Source organism: Scatophagus argus, chromosome 10 (assembly GCF_020382885.2).
Source record: "Scatophagus argus isolate fScaArg1 chromosome 10, fScaArg1.pri, whole genome shotgun sequence".
NCBI classification, from domain to species: domain Eukaryota; kingdom Metazoa; phylum Chordata; class Actinopteri; family Scatophagidae; genus Scatophagus; species Scatophagus argus.
Genome location: NC_058502.1, coordinates 15230608 through 15253131, shown reverse-complemented (window position 1 = coordinate 15253131; position 22524 = coordinate 15230608). Strand labels below are relative to the sequence as shown.

At 39.5% G+C, this 22524-nt stretch overlaps 1 protein-coding gene across 3 annotated transcripts; it reads left to right on the top strand.

Moving 5' to 3' along the window:
• The first annotated feature begins 40 nt into the window (after nucleotides 1–40).
• Nucleotides 41–21309, top strand: LOC124066171 (CSC1-like protein 2). Of its 3 annotated transcripts, none has more exons than XM_046402381.1 (24): nucleotides 41–417; nucleotides 6659–6880; nucleotides 7410–7489; nucleotides 9140–9178; nucleotides 10343–10433; nucleotides 10549–10586; nucleotides 10677–10819; nucleotides 11185–11236; nucleotides 11347–11455; nucleotides 11556–11626; nucleotides 12225–12305; nucleotides 12417–12540; nucleotides 13510–13643; nucleotides 13753–13890; nucleotides 14229–14382; nucleotides 14575–14681; nucleotides 14852–14938; nucleotides 15032–15097; nucleotides 15381–15543; nucleotides 15740–15845; nucleotides 16023–16190; nucleotides 16334–16449; nucleotides 16563–16628; nucleotides 18034–21309. In XM_046402381.1, exons 2-24 carry the CDS (start codon nucleotides 6683–6685, stop codon nucleotides 18211–18213), a joined length of 2511 nt encoding a protein of 836 aa, XP_046258337.1. In that variant the 5' UTR covers nucleotides 41–417; nucleotides 6659–6682; the 3' UTR covers nucleotides 18214–21309. The 3 variants fall into 3 exon arrangements, with proteins under 3 accessions (XP_046258337.1, XP_046258338.1, XP_046258336.1); XM_046402380.1 differs by having other exon boundaries at nucleotides 46–417; nucleotides 9137–9178; XM_046402382.1 differs by lacking the exon at nucleotides 9140–9178 and having other exon boundaries at nucleotides 44–417.
• The last annotated feature ends 1215 nt before the right edge of the window (nucleotides 21310–22524 follow it).

Below are 22524 nucleotides of genomic sequence, written 5' to 3'. Positions count from 1 at the left end.
GAAGATTTAGCGATCATGAGGCATAAAGATATGTAGCATTTCTTTGTGATCTACTTCTATTTACGTCAAGCTCCAAACCCGACCGACTTCGCCTCTTGTTGGACTGGTTAGGTTAGCGATCGTTGTTTCACTGGCTGACGGTCACAACAGTATCAGCGTAGACTTGTCTATCGTTACTATCAACTAAACAGTTTGACTGACCAGATCCATCTGGTTAGCTTTAGGGTTGTGTTCAGGAAGGTGCAACGAAATATAATTTGATATGTAAATTAGCCGAACGTTGTTAGATTAGACTTAGTCGCCTCCACCTGTTATTTGCTACATCGAGGGGCTAAGTTAGCTAACGTTTACGTTACGGTTGTTAGCTCACATTAGCTAATTGTGTTAATTTTTGTCCCTGCTGGCTATCATAGCAAGGTAAGCTGTTTTTTACTAACTGTAACCTAACCCTATATGTATTGATATTTCACGACAAACTGGTATGATTGTTCTCTACAGCCGTTGGCTAATTCATTAATAAAGTGAAGATAACGATTGCTGTCAGAACAATAAACAAGTCAACACATTCCGTTATCGTTAGCGTGAGGCTAACTGACCGAAAGTTAACGGGCTCAAGCAACAGTAAGGTCCATGGTATTGTGAGCTACTTTCCATTAATTGATGGAGGTTAACGTTATTAAACAATCTGGGGGTTGTTAATAGTGAGGATTCCTGTATAATATGAAACTAGGTTACTGACATTGATTATCATTTTAGTACTTGCCTCACTTGCGCCACAAGCCCTAAATTATGTTAACATTAGCCCACTGGTTCTCATCAGGCACTTAAATGTTTGATTTGTTCATTAGTCACAGATCATACTCTACTATTCTTATGGCTATTTCAATAGCGAGATGTTAAGAATATTTTTCAAATAATATCAAAACTGTTTGGACTACCGAAATGCTTGGCTGTTTGCTGTTCGGAGATTGTGCAGGGACATGAGGAATCTTGAACTGATTTTAGACAGAGCAGCTATGCTTTTAATGTCCGCCCATTTAGTTATAGGACTCGGGCTACCAATTTGACATGCCTTTTGACAGTGGAAGATAAGCAATTCCTAGCATATCTCGGTTATCTAGCACTAGAGGTTGAGCAATGCAGTTGCTGAGAAAATCTTTTGACAGTAACAGCGTAAACTTCGCTGTAATGAGCATTAGCGTGCACCGATGACTCGTCACAGCAACTCGTTTCCTTCAGCAGAGTATTTAAAGAGATAAACATGAGTTGGCAAATACTTTGTTTATGAGCCACACTCTCGTTCACTGATATTAATGAATATCGATGTAAACATCTGATGTACTTCTGGTTGTGCCAATTTCATACAAGATTAGAAAAAGAAGGACCTCACTTGTCTGTCGAATGTTGAGGGTATTGTTGCTGTTCCTACATGAATATTGATGTTACATTTTACCATGTAGAAAGCATTTGTTTTAGACTGGATTCATTTTTTTGTTGAATTAATCGATCATTTCATCAAAAAAATAAGAAAACTGATGATACATGCCCATCACAGCATGAATGCAAAGCAATGACTGTTTCATCAGTCTAAGGAGCTAAATAAGTACTTATAGCGATGGTGAAACAGATATTAGCAATCAACTCTTCACATCACACTAAATCTCACATTGATAAGGTTGCAACCACAAAGTTTTTAAGACAATCCTTTCACTGGTTGCAACACTTTTGAAGGTAGATTTCAATTACAGTAATGCGATTGCTTTTACAGAGATTATGTATTTTATTGGAATTATACAATAAGAGACCCTATGCTGTGCTGCTAATTTTGTATTAGTAGCAAGGTGCACTTATGTTCTGTTTTTATCATGTAGCATCAACTTTAATTTGACGTCCATCTACCATTAGTGATCATTTGTGCTCCTCTTTATTGCTGATTTGAATGTCATTGACCAAGAAACTCTGAATCTACATCAGCAACTTCTTTATACATTACCTTTTTTCTGCCATGTGTGGTCTTAAGTCTACATACAGTCTGTGACATGATTATGAAACCGAACTCTGACATCATGACAATCTGCGATCCTGGAACTGAGCAGTGGTCAATGATTAACAAGGTAAATCTAACAAGGCCAATATGTGCAAATCTGAATTACCGGCCATTGGCATCGTTGGATACTTCTTACCAAGCTTGATTTTGTTGTGAAGCAGAATGCATGCGTGTTTATATATGAAGCAGGTGTACTAATTCACAATTGGAACTGCGCTCATAATGGATTTAAAACAGTTTTATCTTACAGTATTAGTACATTTGAGGAGACGTGAAACTGTGTAATTATTGTGTGCGTACGTCAGGTGTTGTTGGCCTTCCTTGTAGAGTGTTTACAAATTCTTTGTTTTGTTTCCACATTGCTGATAGGTTTACCCTCAATCCTTTAAAAAGTGATAATGGATATGACGATGTGTGTTGTGAAAAGAATGTACAACGTGTTTATCAAAGGCTCTAGGGGGTGAGTTTTTTTAACCAGCAAGTCAACACTTTTGTAGAAATGTTTGTCAAGGTTGAACTTTTGCATATACTACATCTTTACTGCAGGGAACGTGCAGTAGTTTCTGCTTAAAGGGTGTGGTTTGTTTTTGTTCGTTATCTGGATTATAGGCTAGTGTAAAAGAGTCAAACAAAATCAGTAAAACTTTTTTCCCTCCTTTGTTAAATTTGATTTTATCTGGTAGGGAAAGCAAGATGGAGCATGTCAGTTTGGTGTTTCTTGACAACTGCTAACATAGTTCATAATCCATTGTTTTTAAGCACCAAACAACAAAGCATGTTCAAATATTTAACCATTAATGCAGATTAAAGGAATGACTCACATACTGATTGAACACAATGCTGATTTGCATGCAGAGGTCATGAATATATGTGCTGTTGCTGATCGCAGATGGAAAGCATTACTGTTGAGCAGTTTCAAAGGCCATTTTCTCAGTGCATTAAGATGGAGTTACACTTAACACTAGAAAAAGGTTTGTCTCTGTATTATTAGCATGTAAAGACCATAAATCTGCCTGCACAGTATTGTAGGCTCTCTCTAGATTCAAATGGACAAGCATGGAATTATTTTTCCCCAGCCACCTCCATCCTCTTTATGTTTATTTGTATTTTGAGTTTGTGTGCCAGACTGATGGTACCATAGCAACTAGCATCAGGTGGAAAGGTGGCACAGTATTTCTGTGCTGCTGACTCATGCTGTAATCACACAGTGCAGCTAAAATTGTTTGAGATTGAAATTCTAAAATCAAAATCAGTCAAAAGTAGTTTTAGTATAAGACTTTTGTCTGCAGTGATGTCAGTTCCACTAGATTCAGGAATATAGGCAAAATTAATGGGGGGGATTTGCAAAACATACAAAAGCACACACAGTGTTTCAGTCGGCCTACTCATACTGCTGACAAACATTTGATCAATATTTCATTTGTCATGCTGCCTAAATTTCATACTTGTTCTGTAGCTACAGGCTATTAACATAGTATTAACATTAACAGTATTAACATTAACATTGCCATTTACTATTTGGGCTGCGATGCTGTACGTTAATTGTTCTTGATTGCTGTCAGGAGTCATGATTTATGCTCCTAATCCTGTGCTTAAGTTTATGTTTCTCTATTTTAATAGCACTTTGAACAGAGTGCATGGGTCCTTGAGAAGTTTGAACAGGGTTTGGCAATACGCAATATTATTAAAAAATTTAATTTAAAAAAAAGTCTTCTAATGCTAAACATTTGAGTCAAACAACTGCTGACTCAGCTCTACTCTGCCAATTAATTGTAAGCCTCAAGAAAGTAGGAGGATTTCATTGCATTGTATTGTATAGGTGTTTTGTTAATGTGTCCATCCCCCATAAATTATAAGCCAAAACAGATGACATACAGTATGAGGAAATTTTATCATTGATTTTATGTTTTTTATGATTTTATGTTATGTTTTGTTCACAATGAGTGCTCGCCTCCAGTACACATTAAATAAGTCAAAAGGAACCTCAGCCAAAACTCAAAAACTGATTAAAGATTTGTTAAAAAAAAGAAAAAAAGAATCTGCAGCACCATTTGTGAGATTAGATTAAAAATGCATCTTTCTATTTTTCTAAAAGGAGCTATTGTGAAACATTTTTGCTGTAGTTTTTCTATTCTTACTGCCCTGTTTGAATTTTAATCGGTCTGAAGTGTGGCAATGGGTCCAGGATGTGCAGCGGTGTTGTTGAAGGCACAGGGGGGTATGTTGTGTCCTCCTAGGGTTGAGACCGGTCCATTTGAACCCCGTGGTCTCTATCAGCTTATTGTTCGGTTCTGGCTGCGTCCCTATGCAGTGATGTCACAGCATTCCAGGGAGCGGATAAATGAGTTAGTGTTAGGGCAGATGAGCAGCATCGTGAATGCTGCTTGTAATTGTGGGTCAAAGGGCGCAAGTATAGCAGTGCAACTGTGCAAACACACTCACATGCACTCACCAGAACACCCACGCGCCTTCTCCAACATCTTCGTTCAGTCTGAGTGAAATATGAAGGTTTGATAGCCTGTAGATCGGGATAGAGCCATTTTTGATAGGATAGAGAAGATATCATGCTCAAGTCAGAAGGAACTTTCTTTATGTTTTAGAACTCCAGGGCTATTAAATAGTATGTTGGGTATTTTCTAAGGTTATGTTGATATGTTATCAGATATATATGTATAATGTATAATTTTCTGGCCAAAAGCGTTCTGGTCTGAGTCAGTGAATGTGGACCTTAGTTGATGTCTGGTGTGTCACAATTTATTTTTGCTGTTTGCCAGGGCCGGAGAAGAGAACCGTCGGGATTTCTGTTGTTCTGGAATTAATTTTCTTACTGAATCGTCACAGTTCGGAGTAAACTGCTGAGGTCATTAGGGTTGCTTTGCCATTGGGATCAGGATGTTATTACTAAGATGCATTTCTCCTAGGATTTGTATCATATGCTGCTATTCGTGTTTTGTCAATGTTTTCCATCATTAGCCATCTTTGTTGTTAAGTGCTTGTTGTTTCTTATTGAAATGCATCAGAAACCAGAAGAAAGAGTCAAAGATAGCCAATGTTAGGGTTATCACAGCAGACCGCATCTGTTCGGCCTGACATATCAGGCCGCATCTGTTCATCTGCCAATCTGACATGTCAGATTTAGACACCCTACTTCTAACCTTGCATTAAAAGTTGAATGGTCCATTGTTTTTGTCCTCTGATTCAAACATACACTGCATGGTTGAGTCACTGGCTCTGTCGACACCTGGAATTCAAGTGTGATCCGATCCCAAGTGGACAACTCTAAGTACAGGTGTGAACATACCCAAGACACATGTGAGATCTGATCGCTCAGACCACATTCAGAAGTGGTTTGGGACACATATGACCACATTCTTTTGACAGTGTGTACCCCAATATGTCCTGGGCCACACTGCAGGGCAGCATATTCAGCTGATGTCCTCTCTAAGAACATGTGAAACACTGTCTGATTTCCATTTGGTTCACAAATAACATGTTTGGTTTTTTTCTACATGCTTGATAAGCAGCAGATGTTTGTGAACACTGTCTGTTTACTGATTTCACAACGGAACTAGTAGCTGCAATATCCCCAGACTTCTTCAGTTTTACTCATTTTGAGAGTTTGAAGAAGAAAGCTGAACATCTTCAAGCTAAGGACCCAAATACGTTTTTTAGGTGTTGGATGTAGAATCAGATCTAAAACAAGAGTCAATATTGGACTAATATTTCATGTTATAAACATGTCTCCAAAGGGATGCCGGTTTTGGTCTTGCTGACTATTCAGTTCTAAGTTCCGATGGGCGTTTTTTTTAACCCTTCAATGACACATCTGAAACAAATGCATATGAATTTAAGTCAGAAATTGCAATGTTAGTATATGGTGGCTTATACTGTATGTACATCACATAAGCATATGTGTGTGATACATGCGCGGAGATGTACGTCAAATATGTACTTTTTTCATATACTTTTTGTCATATATCACAGTTATGGAGGTTGCTTCTGAGCCAGATGTGGTCTTCAGGCTGCCAATTGAATCAGCCTTGTCTACTGGGTGGGAACAGGCCATTGCCGGTCAATCCAGAATACGAATTTTCACTTACTATGGTATTATTATCTTGAATTAAGGACAAAAGTTAAACCGTGAGTCAGTTGACCACAAAACAGGAACAGAATGTCTGTAATGATTTAAAACATTGTTTCACTTGTCATGCATGTGGTCAAAAGCATCAACAGCATGTGACTGATGTCAAGACAGAAATTTCAGCCTCAGTAGAAAGAACGGAAAATTTAAATTGCATTGTTTTTATTATTGTGGAGTCTCATATGATTTGTCTCTAGCTTTTTCTACCTTCTGTCCATTTTTCTCTTAAGCTCTGGGATTACATAGATAGATAGATAGATAGATAGATAGATAGATAGAGAGAGAGAGAGAGAGAGAGAGACAGACAGACAGACAGACAGACAGACAGACAGACACTTTATTGACCCCGAGGGAAATTCAAGACTCTTCAGCTACTCTTCAGAAATTTTCCTTGATAGACACAGACAGTGTGACCAGTTATGCAAGAATATAATAATCACAATTGTTACACTTTTCCCTGATCTTTACAGGTTGTCAACATGCTGCAGTGAGTGATGCACAGAGTTTTGATATTAACAATGGCCATCTGGGGGGTGCAAGGATGCTCCGATTCAGAGAACTGTGCGACACTAACCCCCAATTCCACCACCAAGGAGTACTGTTACTCGGCCCGAATTCGCAGCACAGTGCTCCAGGGTTTGCCTTTCGGCGGGGTGCCTACTGTCCTTGCCCTTGACTTTATGTGCTTCTTGGTGAGTCCTGTCAGTCAATATTCAACAATATGATATCTAAACACAAAACAGTGCAAGCTCTTCAGTTTTTGTGTTTTGTTCTTTGTGACCATGTGGATTTTTTCATTGAATGTCTTCTGCAGTTGTTTATTTGTTAGCATGGTTGTTAGCCGTCCACTGTTCCTTGTGCTGAGTTTGATGTCCAATCCCAGGCTGTGTTCCTCATTGGGCATGTGTGACAGCTCTGATCTCAAATGCACAGCGGATCATAATAACATGAAACTGATCTTATAAAAAATTTGTGGTGATCTTGGCAATAAACTCAACCTCGTGGTAGGCATCATATGATTTTGATACTGCACTCGTGGTTATTGTCGCAGCCCTAATTTCTTCACAACCCTCAGAAGTGAGGTTAAGTACTTGCAGTGTGTTTTTAAGTACTAGACACCTTTAAGCAGTTATGTAACTTTTGTTTAGTATGGTCTGTAATGTAAATAAAGGCACTGAAGATGTTAAACCTGAAAACCACTGTTTATTTTTGTATTTCTAGGGGCTCCTGTGTGTGTTCTCTGTCTTGAGAAAATTAGCCTGGGACTATGGACGTCTGGCTCTGGTGACTGACGCTGACAGGTAATCAAAACACATTGGTCCAGACTGGAAGGTCCAGTACCAAGGCTTTGTGACTGACTTGTTAGGAGTCATGGAAAACAATAACATAATGGCCAGCATGCACTCACATATCCACTATGATTAAAATTTGACATGTTATCACAGTTTCTTTATTCAGTACATGTATCAGGAGTGTTTAATAATTAATATTTGGTAGGAGCCATTGTCCAAAGCGGATTCTTTTGCAAACAGTGCTAATCTAAATAACCTTCAAGCAGTGTTTTCTAACAGCAATAGTAATTCTACATTTTTCTCAGAAATGTCATTCTGTTATTGGTACTTGCCCGCTATTGCGTTATTGGTTCATGTGACAAAAGCCTCATACCAAAGTGTGCCTGTGGCAGCCTCGTCAGCATTGTGTGATGTCTCAGACAGCATTTGTCATTGTGACTGGTCGTCCTTGTTGATTTATTTGCCAAAGACAAGCTGGTCAGTAGTAAATGCTTGATTTAAGAGCTTAGCCTTCTAACCTTTAAGTATTTATTCAGACTGGCTTGTTAGTAGTCATGGAAAACAATCTAACATCTGAGTTTTGGTTCTGTGGGTGGAGTTAATATTCTGCCACTACAAGGATGATAGTCCAGACAGGAAGGCAGTGTCAGGAGTTTCCCTTTCAATGGTGGTAATGCACTCTGATATTGTCATCCTTTGTCACTTGTTACATGGTTTGTTCTCTTCAAAATAAAAATCCCAGACTGCTGTTGCAATAAGTCTGAAATAGAGGAAGAAGAAACAAATGATTAGTCACTATTATCAATTTAACTACCCCTTTAGATCCATTTCCCAGACTCCTTAAAAGCCACTGTCTGCTTCTAAGCACAGACTGTAGTTCCCCATTATTATAAGATGATATGTGGCCAGATATATATCGGGATAATTTGACACTGATGTCTGCACTGATCGAATGATGAGAATAGTCACTAAAGCAGCCAAAGAGGCGCCTGTGGACAGGGACAGAGTCCACACTGCTGCTTCTAAAGTGCTTCACCATGAAGTGAAACAAAGGAAATGATCAAGTTAAGGGACATCAGATTGTCACTACAGAACTCTTTGAGTGTGAACCCTGAACAGTACATGACACAGTGCTCCATCACCTACATCCCCCTGCTGTCTCTGTGTGATGTTGTAGTTTCACTGTTTTTGCAGCTGCATATGAGCAGAGAATGGGGTAACAGCATGGTGGGAGGATGGGAGGGGAGGTGGCAGCATGAGACACTTTTGTAACAGACAGGAAATGTAGCTTGTTGTCTCATGACACTGCGCTGACTTGAGATCGGCGTCTGTCTTCACAGCTGAAAAGTGAATAGAACTCTGCTGCAAAGCTTGTTTAATCACCGTAAATGGTGTCTGTTGTTGTTCCAGCTAAATAAGCCACAACTCTTAACTAAAAGGAATGAAAGCATTATCATATCATCGGCCATAGGTATCCCTTTATATGACTGGATAATGTATGAATGGACAGAAACCTTCATTTGTATGCCTGTAGTGTGATATGCTCTCCTGTCCCCAGTCCCCTGTTTTTCTCTGAACAAGCTCCCATACTGGTCCAATAGGGACATTTCCTCTTAACTAAGCTGAATGGCCTTGTTTTCCTTCTCTTTTCACCAGAAGAATGGATCAACGGTACAGTCGGCTGGATGATCGGGAATAGTATGTTATATCTACATATCATAATCTCACTGCCTTTTTCTTCTCTCCTTTCCCCTCTCTATAGTTAACCTAACTCATAACTCTTGTCCACTCTGCCCAGGCCGGTGTGGGTTTCTGCCTGTTTTTCACTCTTGATGGTTTAGGTTTTTTTTCTCTTATTTCTCCAGGCGTTTCCCAGTGCAAGGCTCCTAATTATTCTCCCTCTCCTTGTCACTCTTGTATTTCTGCTGTTGGGTGTCCCTGTCCTAATCTGATCTGTGTGTGCTAATCTGTGTATTGACCTCTTTATGAAGCACATACTTCGTCTGTGTGAGCATGCCGCATGAGCTGCACAGGCAGGATGCTTACAGGGAGAGGTAATACTTTCCCGATCTACTCTTGTTCATAGACAGGCCCTAACATGGGGCACCTCCAGTATATCCTATGTGCTAGAGCTGAGATGAGCCATCTACTCACTACTCCCAGGAATGTGTGAGAGGAGAACTGATGGTGGATTACAGCCACTGGTTCTCTCCTCATTCCATTAGAAATCTCTTAGAGCCCTGGCTAATGTCATCCTTTCATGTAGTGGTGAATACTGAACCACCTTTAGAATTCCAGCAGAATCTGGTTCCTCTACATATTTTTGCAGTTATGTATAAACTGATCTGGAATGACCACCCGGGGAAGCGCAGTTCATTTTGTATGCATTCTGTAATAAGGTTTTGGTGTGTGGCTCTGCTGGACAAACTCCATAAATCTGCCACTTGATTACTGCTGGGTTTCTGTTGTTTCCTCTGTGATTGTTTTTTTTTCTGTAGAGCTTAGCCTTCTAACCTTTTATTGCAACCTTTTGACTGTGGTGTTTTACTCAACCTGTGTAGAGTAGGCTCTTTACACCTAATGCTATCTGAAATGTGGCTGCAGAGATTGTTCCTGTGGTTGACTGCTTTGCCAACCCAAATCCTGCTTTCAGCCACTCAGGATGAACAGGGTGAATCTCTTCAGTCCGTTTCAGGGCACGTGTTTGTCTGCGTGTTTCATGCTGTCAACATTTCCATACTGATAGTAATCCCACTGTCCTGAGACACAAAGAACTAACTTCCCCTTATGGTACGTGGTGGTGTTCAGTTAGTAATGCAAAACATCATGCAAAAAAAAATGTGTTGTGTTTAATGCATACAGTGTGGCCTCTGGCCTGAGATCAGAGACACCAGAACGCTATGAACGTCTTACCTCAGTTTCGAGCTCTGTGGACTTTGATCAGAGAGACACAGTAAGTGTGCCATTTTTCTTACAGGATGAAATATAGCATTGTCTCTACCAGTCTAGGATATAGTGTTTATTACATGTGATGACACCTTCAGCTCTCTGCTCTCTTCTTTTTTTAGGGCTTCTGTTCCTGGCTAACTGCCGTCTTCCGCATCAAGTGAGTCTAACGACTCTCACCTTACTGGAAATAAGAAAATCTGGTGGACTTTTGATTACAGTGGATAAGAAAATGTATTTTTTTGTATAGGGTTGATGAGATAAGGGACAAGTGTGGTGAGGATGCAGTGCATTACTTGTCCTTTCAGCGGCACATCATTGGCCTGCTGGTAGTGGTGGGCGTGCTCTCTGTTGGCATCATCTTGCCTGTTAACTTCTCTGGAAACCTACTTGGTGAGTTAATAGGAATTAGGTGATGCTGCCTTGTCACAATTATGTTTTTGAAATTTTAGTTTTTTCTTTTTGATTCTTTTCGTTTTTTTCTTGTTTTTCTTTTACCTTTGTGGGTTTGCTTTCTTCTCTCTTACCATGAACAAAAGTATACAAAGCTTCTCTAATATGTAGGCTCAAAAAATTGTAGACTCTTAGGACCTGCACAGAACTGGATATCATACAGTACACATACAGTACAGTACACTTTCATTCTGTAAAATAATGACATAAGTAAAAGTGTTAGATGAATTATACTTGGGTTTTGAGACATTTGACAACATGGTGATTAACAAGTGATTGTCTTGTTTCTTATATTTTTTCTACAGAAAATAATGCCTATAGTTTTGGGCGAACCACTATAGCAAATTTGAATGCAGAGTGAGTAATTCTCATACCACCACTTTAGCATATGTTCTATACTGTACTTTGAAGCTTTTTGTTGTGTTCTGGTGCTATCACTAAATCCATCTTGCTATATATTTCGACAGTAATGCACTACTGTGGCTGCACACCACTTTTGCATTTCTCTACCTGTTACTGACGGTTTACAGTATGAGACGGCACACCTCCAAGATGCGCTACAAGGAGGATGACTTGGTGGGTGGCATGCTTTCAGAACACGGCTGCTTTGTACTCTCCTTGTACACACATAAGTCTGAATTTGGTTGATAATTACTTTGTCTTCATCTCCTTGCAGGTCAAACGCACTTTATTTGTCAATGGAATCTCCAAATACGCAGAGGAGTCTGAGATTAAGCAACACTTTGAGTAAGCACTCTGAAGGATCACTGATATCCTGGCTCCACAGTTAACATCTCACAATGCTTAAATCTGTCTGCTCATAAAAGTGGTCTGCTCTGTTGGTATGCCAGTAAGCTGTGCAGTAACTGTATTAGGGTGTATGAGAGCCATGCCCTCTCCTATTAAAAGGGGCTGTCTTGTTCTGGCCCATATGGCTCGGATCAGAGACAATGACAGGCCTATATGTTTAATTGTCCATAATAGAAGCCAGATGAGCAGGAGCATGCAGGTCATGTGTATAGATGGTCGAAAACTGAGGAAGGGGTGTATGACTCAACTCCTGCTCTGCCAAATAGTATTAACCAAAATCTTATCTTCACTCCTGCACTGCTAAAAGCCCTGCTAAAAGTCAAACAGCAGTGAAAAAAAGAAGAAGAAAGCCTTCTACTGTTTGTGCCTGTTGAATTCTTACTTATTTTGGCACTTGTTGATGTTACTGGAATGTGATCTTTCTGATCTGTCATCTAGTGTACACACAATACACTTTCCTGTTGTTAAGATGTCTATATTTGTAGTTTAACCTGCCCGGTCTTTGACCTGACCCCTCCCTGCCTTTCTTTCATAGACATGCGTATGATAACTGTGTTGTACTGGAAGCTCGTATTTGTTACGATGTGGCCAAGCTGATGTATCTCAACTCTGAGAGGTAACAACAATTTAAGTGTCTGAATGTGTGCACTTACCTTTTGGGCTATGCTTGAATGACTGGCTCCAGGGCTTGAGCCTCAATGTGACGCAGTTGATGTTTTGCATTCAGGAAGAAGGCCGAGCGCAACAAGAAATTCTTCCTTGACCTGCATTCCAAAGAGCATATTACCACTACGATCAATCCGAAACCTTGTGGACACCTTTGCTGTTGCATCATCAAAGGCTGTGAGCAGGTCAGACTGACATACCATAACGCTTTCTAAAAAAAGACCCTCATGAAACTTGTTTGTAAGTTGATACTAGCAACATAATTGAGGGGAAGATTTTATAGTCCACTTGTAGATTTGTATGGTGAATCAGGGCTAAGCTAATAGATGGAAATGGAGTGTGACGAGATGACAATCAGTTCAGTCTGATTTCAGGCTAAGGGCTAAACAAGAAAAAACAATGTCATATGCTGGTACCTGCTAATAGGATCAGTGCCCACACCATATTTTTTTGGATATAGCTTTAAGATCATGTTGACACATGCTAACTGGTTTGATGAGGTTAGCATAAATATGGTGACTGCTTAAATGGTCAGAATTTTGTGCTCCCTTTTAATAAAAACCAAACTGACCTTAACTATCTTATTAGTAAACTGAAGTACACTGCTATCTTTTTTTATGGCTAGACATAGTCTTGTGTTATTTGTGTTATTTGATTTATTTATGGATCTGTTAAAAACATTGAGTTAAAGCCTCCTAGAGGTACAAAATCAGGGCAGACAAAAGTAAATAACATCTAAAATCTTTAAAACCCAACTAAAATCAGCAACTAACTAACATTAAAAACACTAATCTCAAAGTGCTAAAAATGCAACAATGGCAACTTTTCGAGTTCAGATAAATGTCGTAGCAGGTCCAGCTTGCTGCAGTTTTATAGTAACTACTGATCTACACTGCTATTACATAACTTAAGTATAGTCAATATAATAGTGGTTTCCTCATTCATTCTGTGAGTGTCTTTTCATATAATTATTTCACCTAAAGGGCAAACTGTAGTTTGAACTGATATTCTTATAATTACTTTTTAAGAGATAATCATACAGTTAAACTTGTGTACAAAGTGATATTAATTATTACTGCAGTGTACAATAATGGCAGTTAGGATTAAACCAAAAACATCACAGACTCTTACTTCGTTTGCCATGTTGTTCACAGGAAGAGGCAGTGAGCTATTACACCAAGCTTGAAGCACAATTAAAAGATGACTACAGGAAGGAGAGAGACAAGGTTAACAGGAAGCCCTTGGGAATGGCCTTTGTTACTTTCCAGAACGAGTCAATAACTGCCATGTAAGTACATCTACATGTGTCTGTGGCACTGGTTTTGAATTTACTGATCGTTTAGCTCTTGACCCACTGTAATGTCTGTTCTGTTTTTTGGGTGGATGCATAATTCCAGAATCTTGAAAGACTTCAATGCTTGCAAGTGTCAGGGCTGTCAGTGTCGTCGGGAGCCCAGGAGCTCTCAGTTCAGCGGGAAGCTTCACACACACAACTGGACTGTCAGCTATGCCCCTGATCCACAAAACGTCTACTGGTAAGAACACATTCATCTCACATATTCTGTCCACAAACTGCACTGAACGTATGTTAATTTCTTTTGTCATTCGTTGCATAACTGCACCAATTGAAAAGGGCGGTTATACTTGGCAGAATAGAAGTGCTTAATCACAAATAGCCATGGGGATTTTTTACAAACACAGACTTGTTGATCACTGAGGAACAATGAGACTGCAAACCACTTTGAAGAGATTTTGTCATTCCAGATGAGAAACCGGTTTCTGAGCTGTAGTATCAGTTTACTGGCCAGCTGTGTCCGTAACGGCAGGCCTTCGCTCAGTGTCACATAACCGCTACATAACTTTTTTCCCACAGGGAGCATCTGTCAGTTGGAGGATTCTCCTGGTGGTTCCGCTGCCTTATCATCAACATTATCCTCTTCCTCCTCCTCTTCTTCCTCACCACCCCAGCCATCATCATATCCACAATGGACAAGTTCAATGTTACCAAACCAGTGGAGTATCTGAATGTGAGTGCTGCACATTTAAAAGCTTTTTGTGCCTTTTTTGTTGTTGTTGTTGTTGAAAGCGTTGTGGTCAGGCAACGCATCTTTATGCTGTATGTTTAAGCCATCACAAGTCAGTATGCTGTTGCAGAGACAGGAATTCAGTTATTGTTTTCAATTTCCTTACACTGCATGTGTCTCCTATCTGTACTCCAGAATCCAATCGTCACCCAGTTCTTCCCCACCCTCCTCCTGTGGTCCTTCTCTGCCTTACTTCCTACCATCGTCTACTACTCTGCCTTCTTCGAAGCCCACTGGACCCGGTATGGTTTATACACATATCATACACATTATTATACACATCACATATATACATCAACAGTTCAGCATATTCATTCATGTGTCTTTACTCGATTTAAAGTTTAGGTTGTTAGAGTGTGTGTGTTTTTTTTTTTTTTTTTAACATTTTGGAATATTTCCTTTGGACTTTCAGGTCAGGAGAGAACAGGACCACAATGCATAAATGCTACACTTTCCTGATCTTTATGGTTTTGTTGCTGCCCTCCCTAGGACTCAGCAGGTATATAATGTTTTTGATTTCTGAAATGCAACACAATCAAATGTGAAGGCTAAATATTCAAGCTGATTTATTCCTTGCCTTGGGTCTTTGCAGTTTGGATGTTTTTTTTCGCTGGCTGTTTGACAAAAGATTCTTGGCAGACGCGAAGGTCAGATTTGAGTAAGTACCATTTTATGGCCATTTCCACACAACTCTGCAGCACTCAGAGCAAAGCGGAACAGGATGAAATGCTTAGACTGCAAATATACAAGATAAAATAATCCAGTTTCTTTGGAACCATGACTAGTTTAAATAAAGTGTGAAAAAAACATCTTTTTAGCAATTAAATTACATTGGAATTAATTGGAATTACTGGCTATAATGCCTCTAATCATTCATTTTTAAACATGAATGCCAATCTGACTTCAGTCTTTCATGATTGACTTTTTTCTTTGCTACTTAGGTGTGTATTCCTTCCTGACAATGGAGCCTTCTTCGTGAACTATGTCATTGCGTCTGCATTCATTGGTAATGCCATGGACCTGCTGAGGATCCCTGGTTTACTTATGTACATGATCCGCCTCTGCCTGGCTCGCTCGGCAGCAGAGAGAAGGAACGTCAAGAGGGTCAGTGTGTCCTCTGCTTACAAAGCTTAAACCGTTTATTTGTTGATAACCCATAAAGTAGTTTGGTTTAATGGGTGGATGCATTTTGGCTCTTCTTTCATTGTTCTACCCGTTTGTGTGTATTGATTAACTTCACCTGATGTAGCTATTGAAATTAGAATGATTTCAGATAGATTATGTCATTTTGTCATCATAGCACCAAGCCTATGAGTTCCAGTTCGGGGCAGCTTATGCTTGGATGATGTGTGTCTTTACCGTGGTTATGACCTACAGCATCACTTGCCCAATCATTGTCCCTTTTGGTGAGTTCTGCTGTGTCACTGCTGCTTCACATCAAGATAGTGTGCTTATGAAATGACTGCAGGATGAATGCCCACAAGGCAGGGAGCATTCAGTGGTTCTGTTCTTTACGCAGAAGCTTATCAGCAGGCCTAATTGGATTAGTTGCACTAATTGTTTTATCTCCCTTCTCTGTGCAGGGCTGATGTACATGTTGCTGAAACACTTAGCAGACAGGTACAACATGTACTATGCCTATCTGCCCACCAAACTGGACAAGAAGATCCATTCTGGAGCTGTAAACCAAGTGGTGGCTGCTCCTATTCTCTGTCTCTTTTGGCTTCTGTTCTTCTCTACTGTTCGCTCTGGTAAGATGAGGACTCCACCTAGAGGCCAATCATGTCCTAATACGTGCCCAACTTTATTTACAGCATAACTGCCACTTTGGTCTGAAGCATTATGAAGTACAAGCACCTGTTACACAAGTGTCCTGTCACTTTCTTTCATTCAGGATTTTCAGCTGCGACGTCCATGTTCACATTCATAGTCCTGATCATCACAATCATTGTCTGCCTGTCTCACGTCTGCTTCGGACATTTCAAATATCTCAGTGCTCACAACTACAAGGTAATGGGAGGACATTCACCCTTGTATGCTTTTTGTTGTTTCCTGAATTTGCTACTATTTCAGACAAGAATTATATTCAGCTGCTTATGTTCGATGCATGTTTTCTGTCATAGATTGACACCCAGGACGTGGATGGTTTGGAGAATGGGCGTCCAGTGTGCCCCTCTGCCTCCAATAAGGTAGCAGTATGTATTCAGTCATGTTTATTTTACAGTGTGAGGTTCAAGATCAAACGATGGAAAGGACATGTTGCCAGAGCTTGTATGTGCTGGCATAGTCACCCATATAAAAATTTAATTTATTTAAAGTTTTGAAAACAAAGTTTTTCTTTCAGGGTATAAAGAACAATGTGGAACATTAAAATTGAACATTGAAAAGAACTGAGAAAGAAATATCTGCTTTTATGAAGCTATCAGATGTAAATTGACATTTTAGTGATGACATAAAATCCAATTTCAGACCCAAGTACAGCAGTTCTACTTGGGGTAAAACCCGGGCTAGAAAAATACCTCTGTATATAGGCAAGAACATCAACCTGATTTACCAACAAAGATTAGAAGTTAAAAATATGGCTGTAGAAACATTTTTTTTTTTTTAAATACAACATGAGTAGGTGATGATTTGTTTCAACTTCAGCAACATTAATTACTAACCTTGGATATAGGATTCAGTTTATTTTATGCAATAATCTATGTTAAAATTAAATGGATCTGTTTTTGTGTGTGTGTGTGTGTGGGGGGGGGGGGTTGTCTTGCAAAACTGACTGTAAGGCAAACTGTTCTTCAGTGTGCACACCCTCAGTCAGCCTCACTCATGGGCTATCATCTGTCAATAGTTTAGCCTATGGGAGCAAGAGCTGATGTTTCAGGGTCTCCATTGTAGCCAGCAGACATCTAAATAACAGTTATTTGGGGCAAGTCTTCCTCTTCCATACGCTGGTCATTGTTTACACTCTGATTAGCAACATGAGACATCCAGATGATATTTCAGCCAATCTCCATTCACAGATATGTACATATGAATGTATATAAATTAAAAAAAAAAAAAAAATCTACATCATCATCATCAGATGATAACCAATGGATTTCAAGATTGCATTTTTGCCAGTGCATTTACCTGTTCACACCCACGGTTTACCTGCATGTCACCGAGGCACGCTCTGACACGAGTGGTCTGTGCAACGCAAACTATAAGTCAACTGCAGAAACTAGACTTCTTAAAATACTAAAATCTTCATATGCACATGTCTGTTTATAGAGATTATAGTGTGCAGTGAAGGCTTGTTTCTGCTCTGGAAGAATTGATTTCCTTATTCTAATTCATTTTGAAATTCAAGTGCTCAGATTTAGAATTCAAGTACTCACTGAAGTGTCGACAGTTGTAGGTCATCATTGTTTCTGGCGCATAAATAAAGACTGTCATCAGCATACTTTTTGTATAACAATATATTGTGAAAAAGCAAAAAAAAACCATGAAGGACACATTAAGACCCACAGAAACAACCTTTGGTTTTAAGGAGAACTTGTTCTGTAACACAATATAGGTATCAGACTTTAACAATACGTTTCATTTTCTCCCCTACAGCAAATGTACATTGCTCAGGTACTTCAAGACCCAAATTCAGAGGAGGCTGGTTCAGGCAGTGGCGAGGATGATGGCCAGGGGTCCTCGCAGGACGAGGAAATAATCAATGTTGAAAATGGCCTGAATGAGGACTTCCAGTCTGGTGAGGACAGCCTCATTGATAATGAAGTGCGGCACTGATACTACCTGGAACTGGAAAATAATTCCCTCAGTTTTACTTGAGGAGTACACTGAATATGTGAATTAAACCCGGAACTGAACCAACAGTTCTCCAAAGCATCTTAACCTCCGTGGAGGGACTTTACACTAACATAAGCACACTGTCTACTAAGGATTAAATGGATTGTGGATCAGGGACCCTTAACTGGGTCTAACCAAACAACATCTTCTGTCTGTGTACCTGCAGAGGGAATTTACTCTGACAATGCAAGGGCAGCAACATCGTCCTGCCCTGATGTAGCTGAGGCACAACCCAAAACACTGAACATAGACCCATGAAAGACACTAATGCACAAATGAAGAATATTTTGCCTTGTCTTGTTAGGGGAATGATATTCTTTATGGGTTTCCTTAACATTATTGCACTTGAAAGAGAGGACCTGTCTATAAGCTTGAGCTTCACTAAGGTACTGTATACAGCATGCCTTCAAGTTCAAAAGGTGTAGGGATTTCCCTGTAATCCTTAATCAGTATCTCTAATCGCCAGCACTACTGTAGATGCTTCCCTTGAATAAGTAGTTGGTTCAAGAGAGCAATGGAAGAGTTTTCCACACTACTAGTAAGCTTGGTCTGTGCAATGCGATGATCTCTAAATGGTTCTTCCAATTAATTTCATAAAACACTTTCTGGGAAAAAAAAAAAAGAAAAATTAAAATCATGCTACTAACACTCCTGTATGCTTTGACTGTGTACAGCTACAAAACAATGGAATTTTCCTTTTATGACATGGTATTTATTGTCAAGGCATTGAATTTTAAATGCTATCAAGCTAAATGCACCCCTAAACTGAAACTGTGGAAGAAGATAATTCATATTTTGGCACACTACAGTGATAATGATCTTCTAGGCATTCAGTCTCTGAGCCTTTGTTGGGACTTGCTGTCGGAGTGCTGCTACTGATGCTGCCCCCAGTGTAGGGAAATCCTTGCACGGCTGCTGCAGGAGGACTGGAGGCCAGGAGCCTGCTGATCCTTTTGTGTCTTTCAGAGGAAGGACAGAAAAGCCTTTTGGAGTTTTTCTGGGTCGGTTTCAGATTATACTCATTGTGACTGGTTCTCATTATCTGTTTGTTTTCATTTGTATCTTTTTGTCCATGTGTTTACATCTTTATTTTGACATTTAGAAATTAGCTTTCAGTCTATTTGGCTACTAGTTTTATGAATGAGCTAATCTTTATCTTACTACTCAGCCCTTTGTCAGGTCCTTTTCAATGTTAACTTTATGTATACTGTTTCAGCGGTCAGTGTGCATCGCTACAGTTTCCAATTTTCCAGGACTCAATGCTGAGTTATAAACTCTGGTTGTTAAACTCTGTTTGTGTACTTTTGGAGATAACATATCAGATGTTAGCCTAGACCGCTCAAGGGATGTACACCAGTTGATGAAGTCCTGATCTATTTAAAATCACTCTTTTTCAAACTTAAACTTGATACAATTAAATACCACTATGCCCCTCTCCCCACTGAAAACAAAATGGAAGATATATTCATGCTCATGTGAGTTGTTAAGAAGTAGTAAATATTGCCCAGCAAATTGTATGTTCCATTTACAGATCTGTTTACTAGTTTTGTAAGGCCTCTGCCAGAGCAATGGTGATTTACCCCAACTCTACACACATATTCCTGAGCTGCCTCAGCCATATTAAGCAGCTTCTTTCCAGGTATCAGAAAGGCAGAAATACATACACCACGTAACCAGTAATAATGTGAAACACAAAGTTAGGACCTTACTCAGGACTTATCATGTTTCTTGTTTCTTGTCATTTAATTTCTTCCTTAGTCTAAACAACACTATGAGCTGTCCCATTAAACACAATGAACATTGTTGGTTAAGCAAGGAAATATGCTGCAGGCACAGTACCACTACAGTCTGCCACCATGGACCACATATTATTATGGGAACATAATACATGAAGCTTGTTATCCTGCTGCTCAGAGAACCATTGTGGGAAATGTGCACTAATCTCACTTTCACCTATATGATTGACAGAGAAGGGCACCCTCCCTCCCCGTGTGTGTGATGACAGTGGTAACCCTGAACTGTTTCCATTATTTGTTCTTGGGTATATTAGTACCACATATGGGTAGACCTTTATTTTTATGGTACAAGTTAATTGTTTGATACCATTAAGTGTGGTGCTCTTCTAGTCATGAGAGGGCAATTTTATATTTTATACCTCTTCATTTTTTTATACCTCTGAGATGTCTTGAAGTCTCTGAATGTGTCCCGTCAAAATAACAGCTCTGAGCAAGATACTTCAAAATCTCATCTTGTCTAACAACTCCATTGCTTCAACGCTGAATGTAGGTTAATTCCAAAAGATGAAAGTGGCTTATATAATAGTTTTGCTGTATTTAAACGGCTTCAAATGAATTGTACACAAGCTAACCAGAAACTCTAGATTTTATACTATAACAAAACTTCCTGGTGTCCTGTCCCGTGCCGTGGTATTTCATTTGAGTGCAGAGCTCCATTTGTCAGTCTGATGGTTGCAGTGATTTTCAGAAGTCTTTTGTTACGTCCAAATCTTCGATCCTCAGTATGAATCATGTTATTTTAGAGTATGTTCAAAAGATCTGTATAGACAGCGGGATTCACTGGAAATTGGTTGTTTTTTCTTTTGTAAACAGTCAAACCCTCTCAAAGAGAAGTTCTCAGTTTGTTTCTATGATGTACTCAGAATGGGTAGTAGAAGGTCTCTGTATCTCAGAACTGTGTTCAGTCAGAATGTGGTTTTGTGTGCTTTGCCTTTTAATTTTAGTTTTACATTTTTCTAGATAGAAAGAGTAACAACATCTCAGCACTGGACCCGTGTCTCATTTTCTTCTTTCCAAAGGGCCATCTGTACAGCAGGTACATATATACTGTATATATCTGTCCCCCCCCAGCTCTTTGAACAATAAACCTGTATTTAGTCAAGTTTGTCAACTATAAGAGTTTCTTTGTAATTATCCCCTTGTAGAGTTGCATGAAAATATGTACCTTTCTGAAAGAAGAAATAACACTTGTTTACTCAGACAAAAGGTTAAGTTAATAAACAATAAAACACACATTTAATACATTTCTTGCTTTTTTTCTGCTACAGCCTCCTAGCCTATTAGCCTAGCTAATGTCATTATCACTACCAGGTCAGTTTAACTCCAATATTGGCTTACTATGTTCCAAAACCATACACCACACTATACAGCATACACCACAAACTGGTTGTCAAGGTGGACAGAATGCAAAACAAACAACATTCTTAACAGGAAACGATCCAAAATTTGCAACATCAGATATAAAAAAAATGTCAATTCTGTATCTCTCCCAATGAAAATTCAGACATTAAAATGTCTTTCTTAAGGCTTAACCCTTTATGATGTTCTTCTTCACCACTACCCACAATTTATTTATTGATTTATTTTTCAAGTGTAAGCAGCTCTTCCATTTCCTTTGTGCATTGCATTGTGGGAGAATTGTGTCTATTTGCAGCACAAAACATCCATATTTAACATGCATGCTGGAGTATACTTCATTTAGTCACTTTTCTGGTGTAAACACACAATAATAGGCCTATGTGGTATATATTTGGCAGACACTTAAAGTCCCTTGTATGGTTGATAAGTCTACTGGTGGTGAACAATCCAACCAGATTTTTAAACCATTTTTTCTGAAGAGGTAAAATCAGTAAATATCATTAATCATATAAATATCATTTACTGGAAACCAAAGTAAATGTAAATATATATCTATTTTTTTTTTTTTTTGTTCTAGTCGTCGCCCCCCCCCCCCCCCCCCCCCCCCCCCCCCCCCCCACACACAAGATTTATCTCGTGGCCTCTTTTGTGAGTCTTGCAATTATATTGAATGTCAGATATGTAAAATCACCAGAAAGGACATTTTTGGTGATATACACGATTTGGACACACCTCCACATGGAGTGGAAGAACTTGACTTGCCTGCCACCTTTGGGATGAACTGGAACAGAGATTGTGAGCCGGGCCTTTTCGTCTATTGCATGAATGGACATAAATTCCCTCTGAAACACACAACATCTTGTGGAAAGCCTCCCAGAAGAGGGCAAGCTGTCATAACTGCAAATCTCTCCATGTATTTAGAATGTGATGTCATTAAAGTGCCTGTTGGTCATGGTCAGGTGTCCCAACACTTTGGTCCATATAGTGTGGCTTTGATTTTTTTGGGCCAAATGAGGGGGGGGGGGGGGGGGGATAGAAGAACGGAAGCAGATGATTGGTGGACCGAGGGTTGGGGGCGGGGGGATGTACTTCCCAG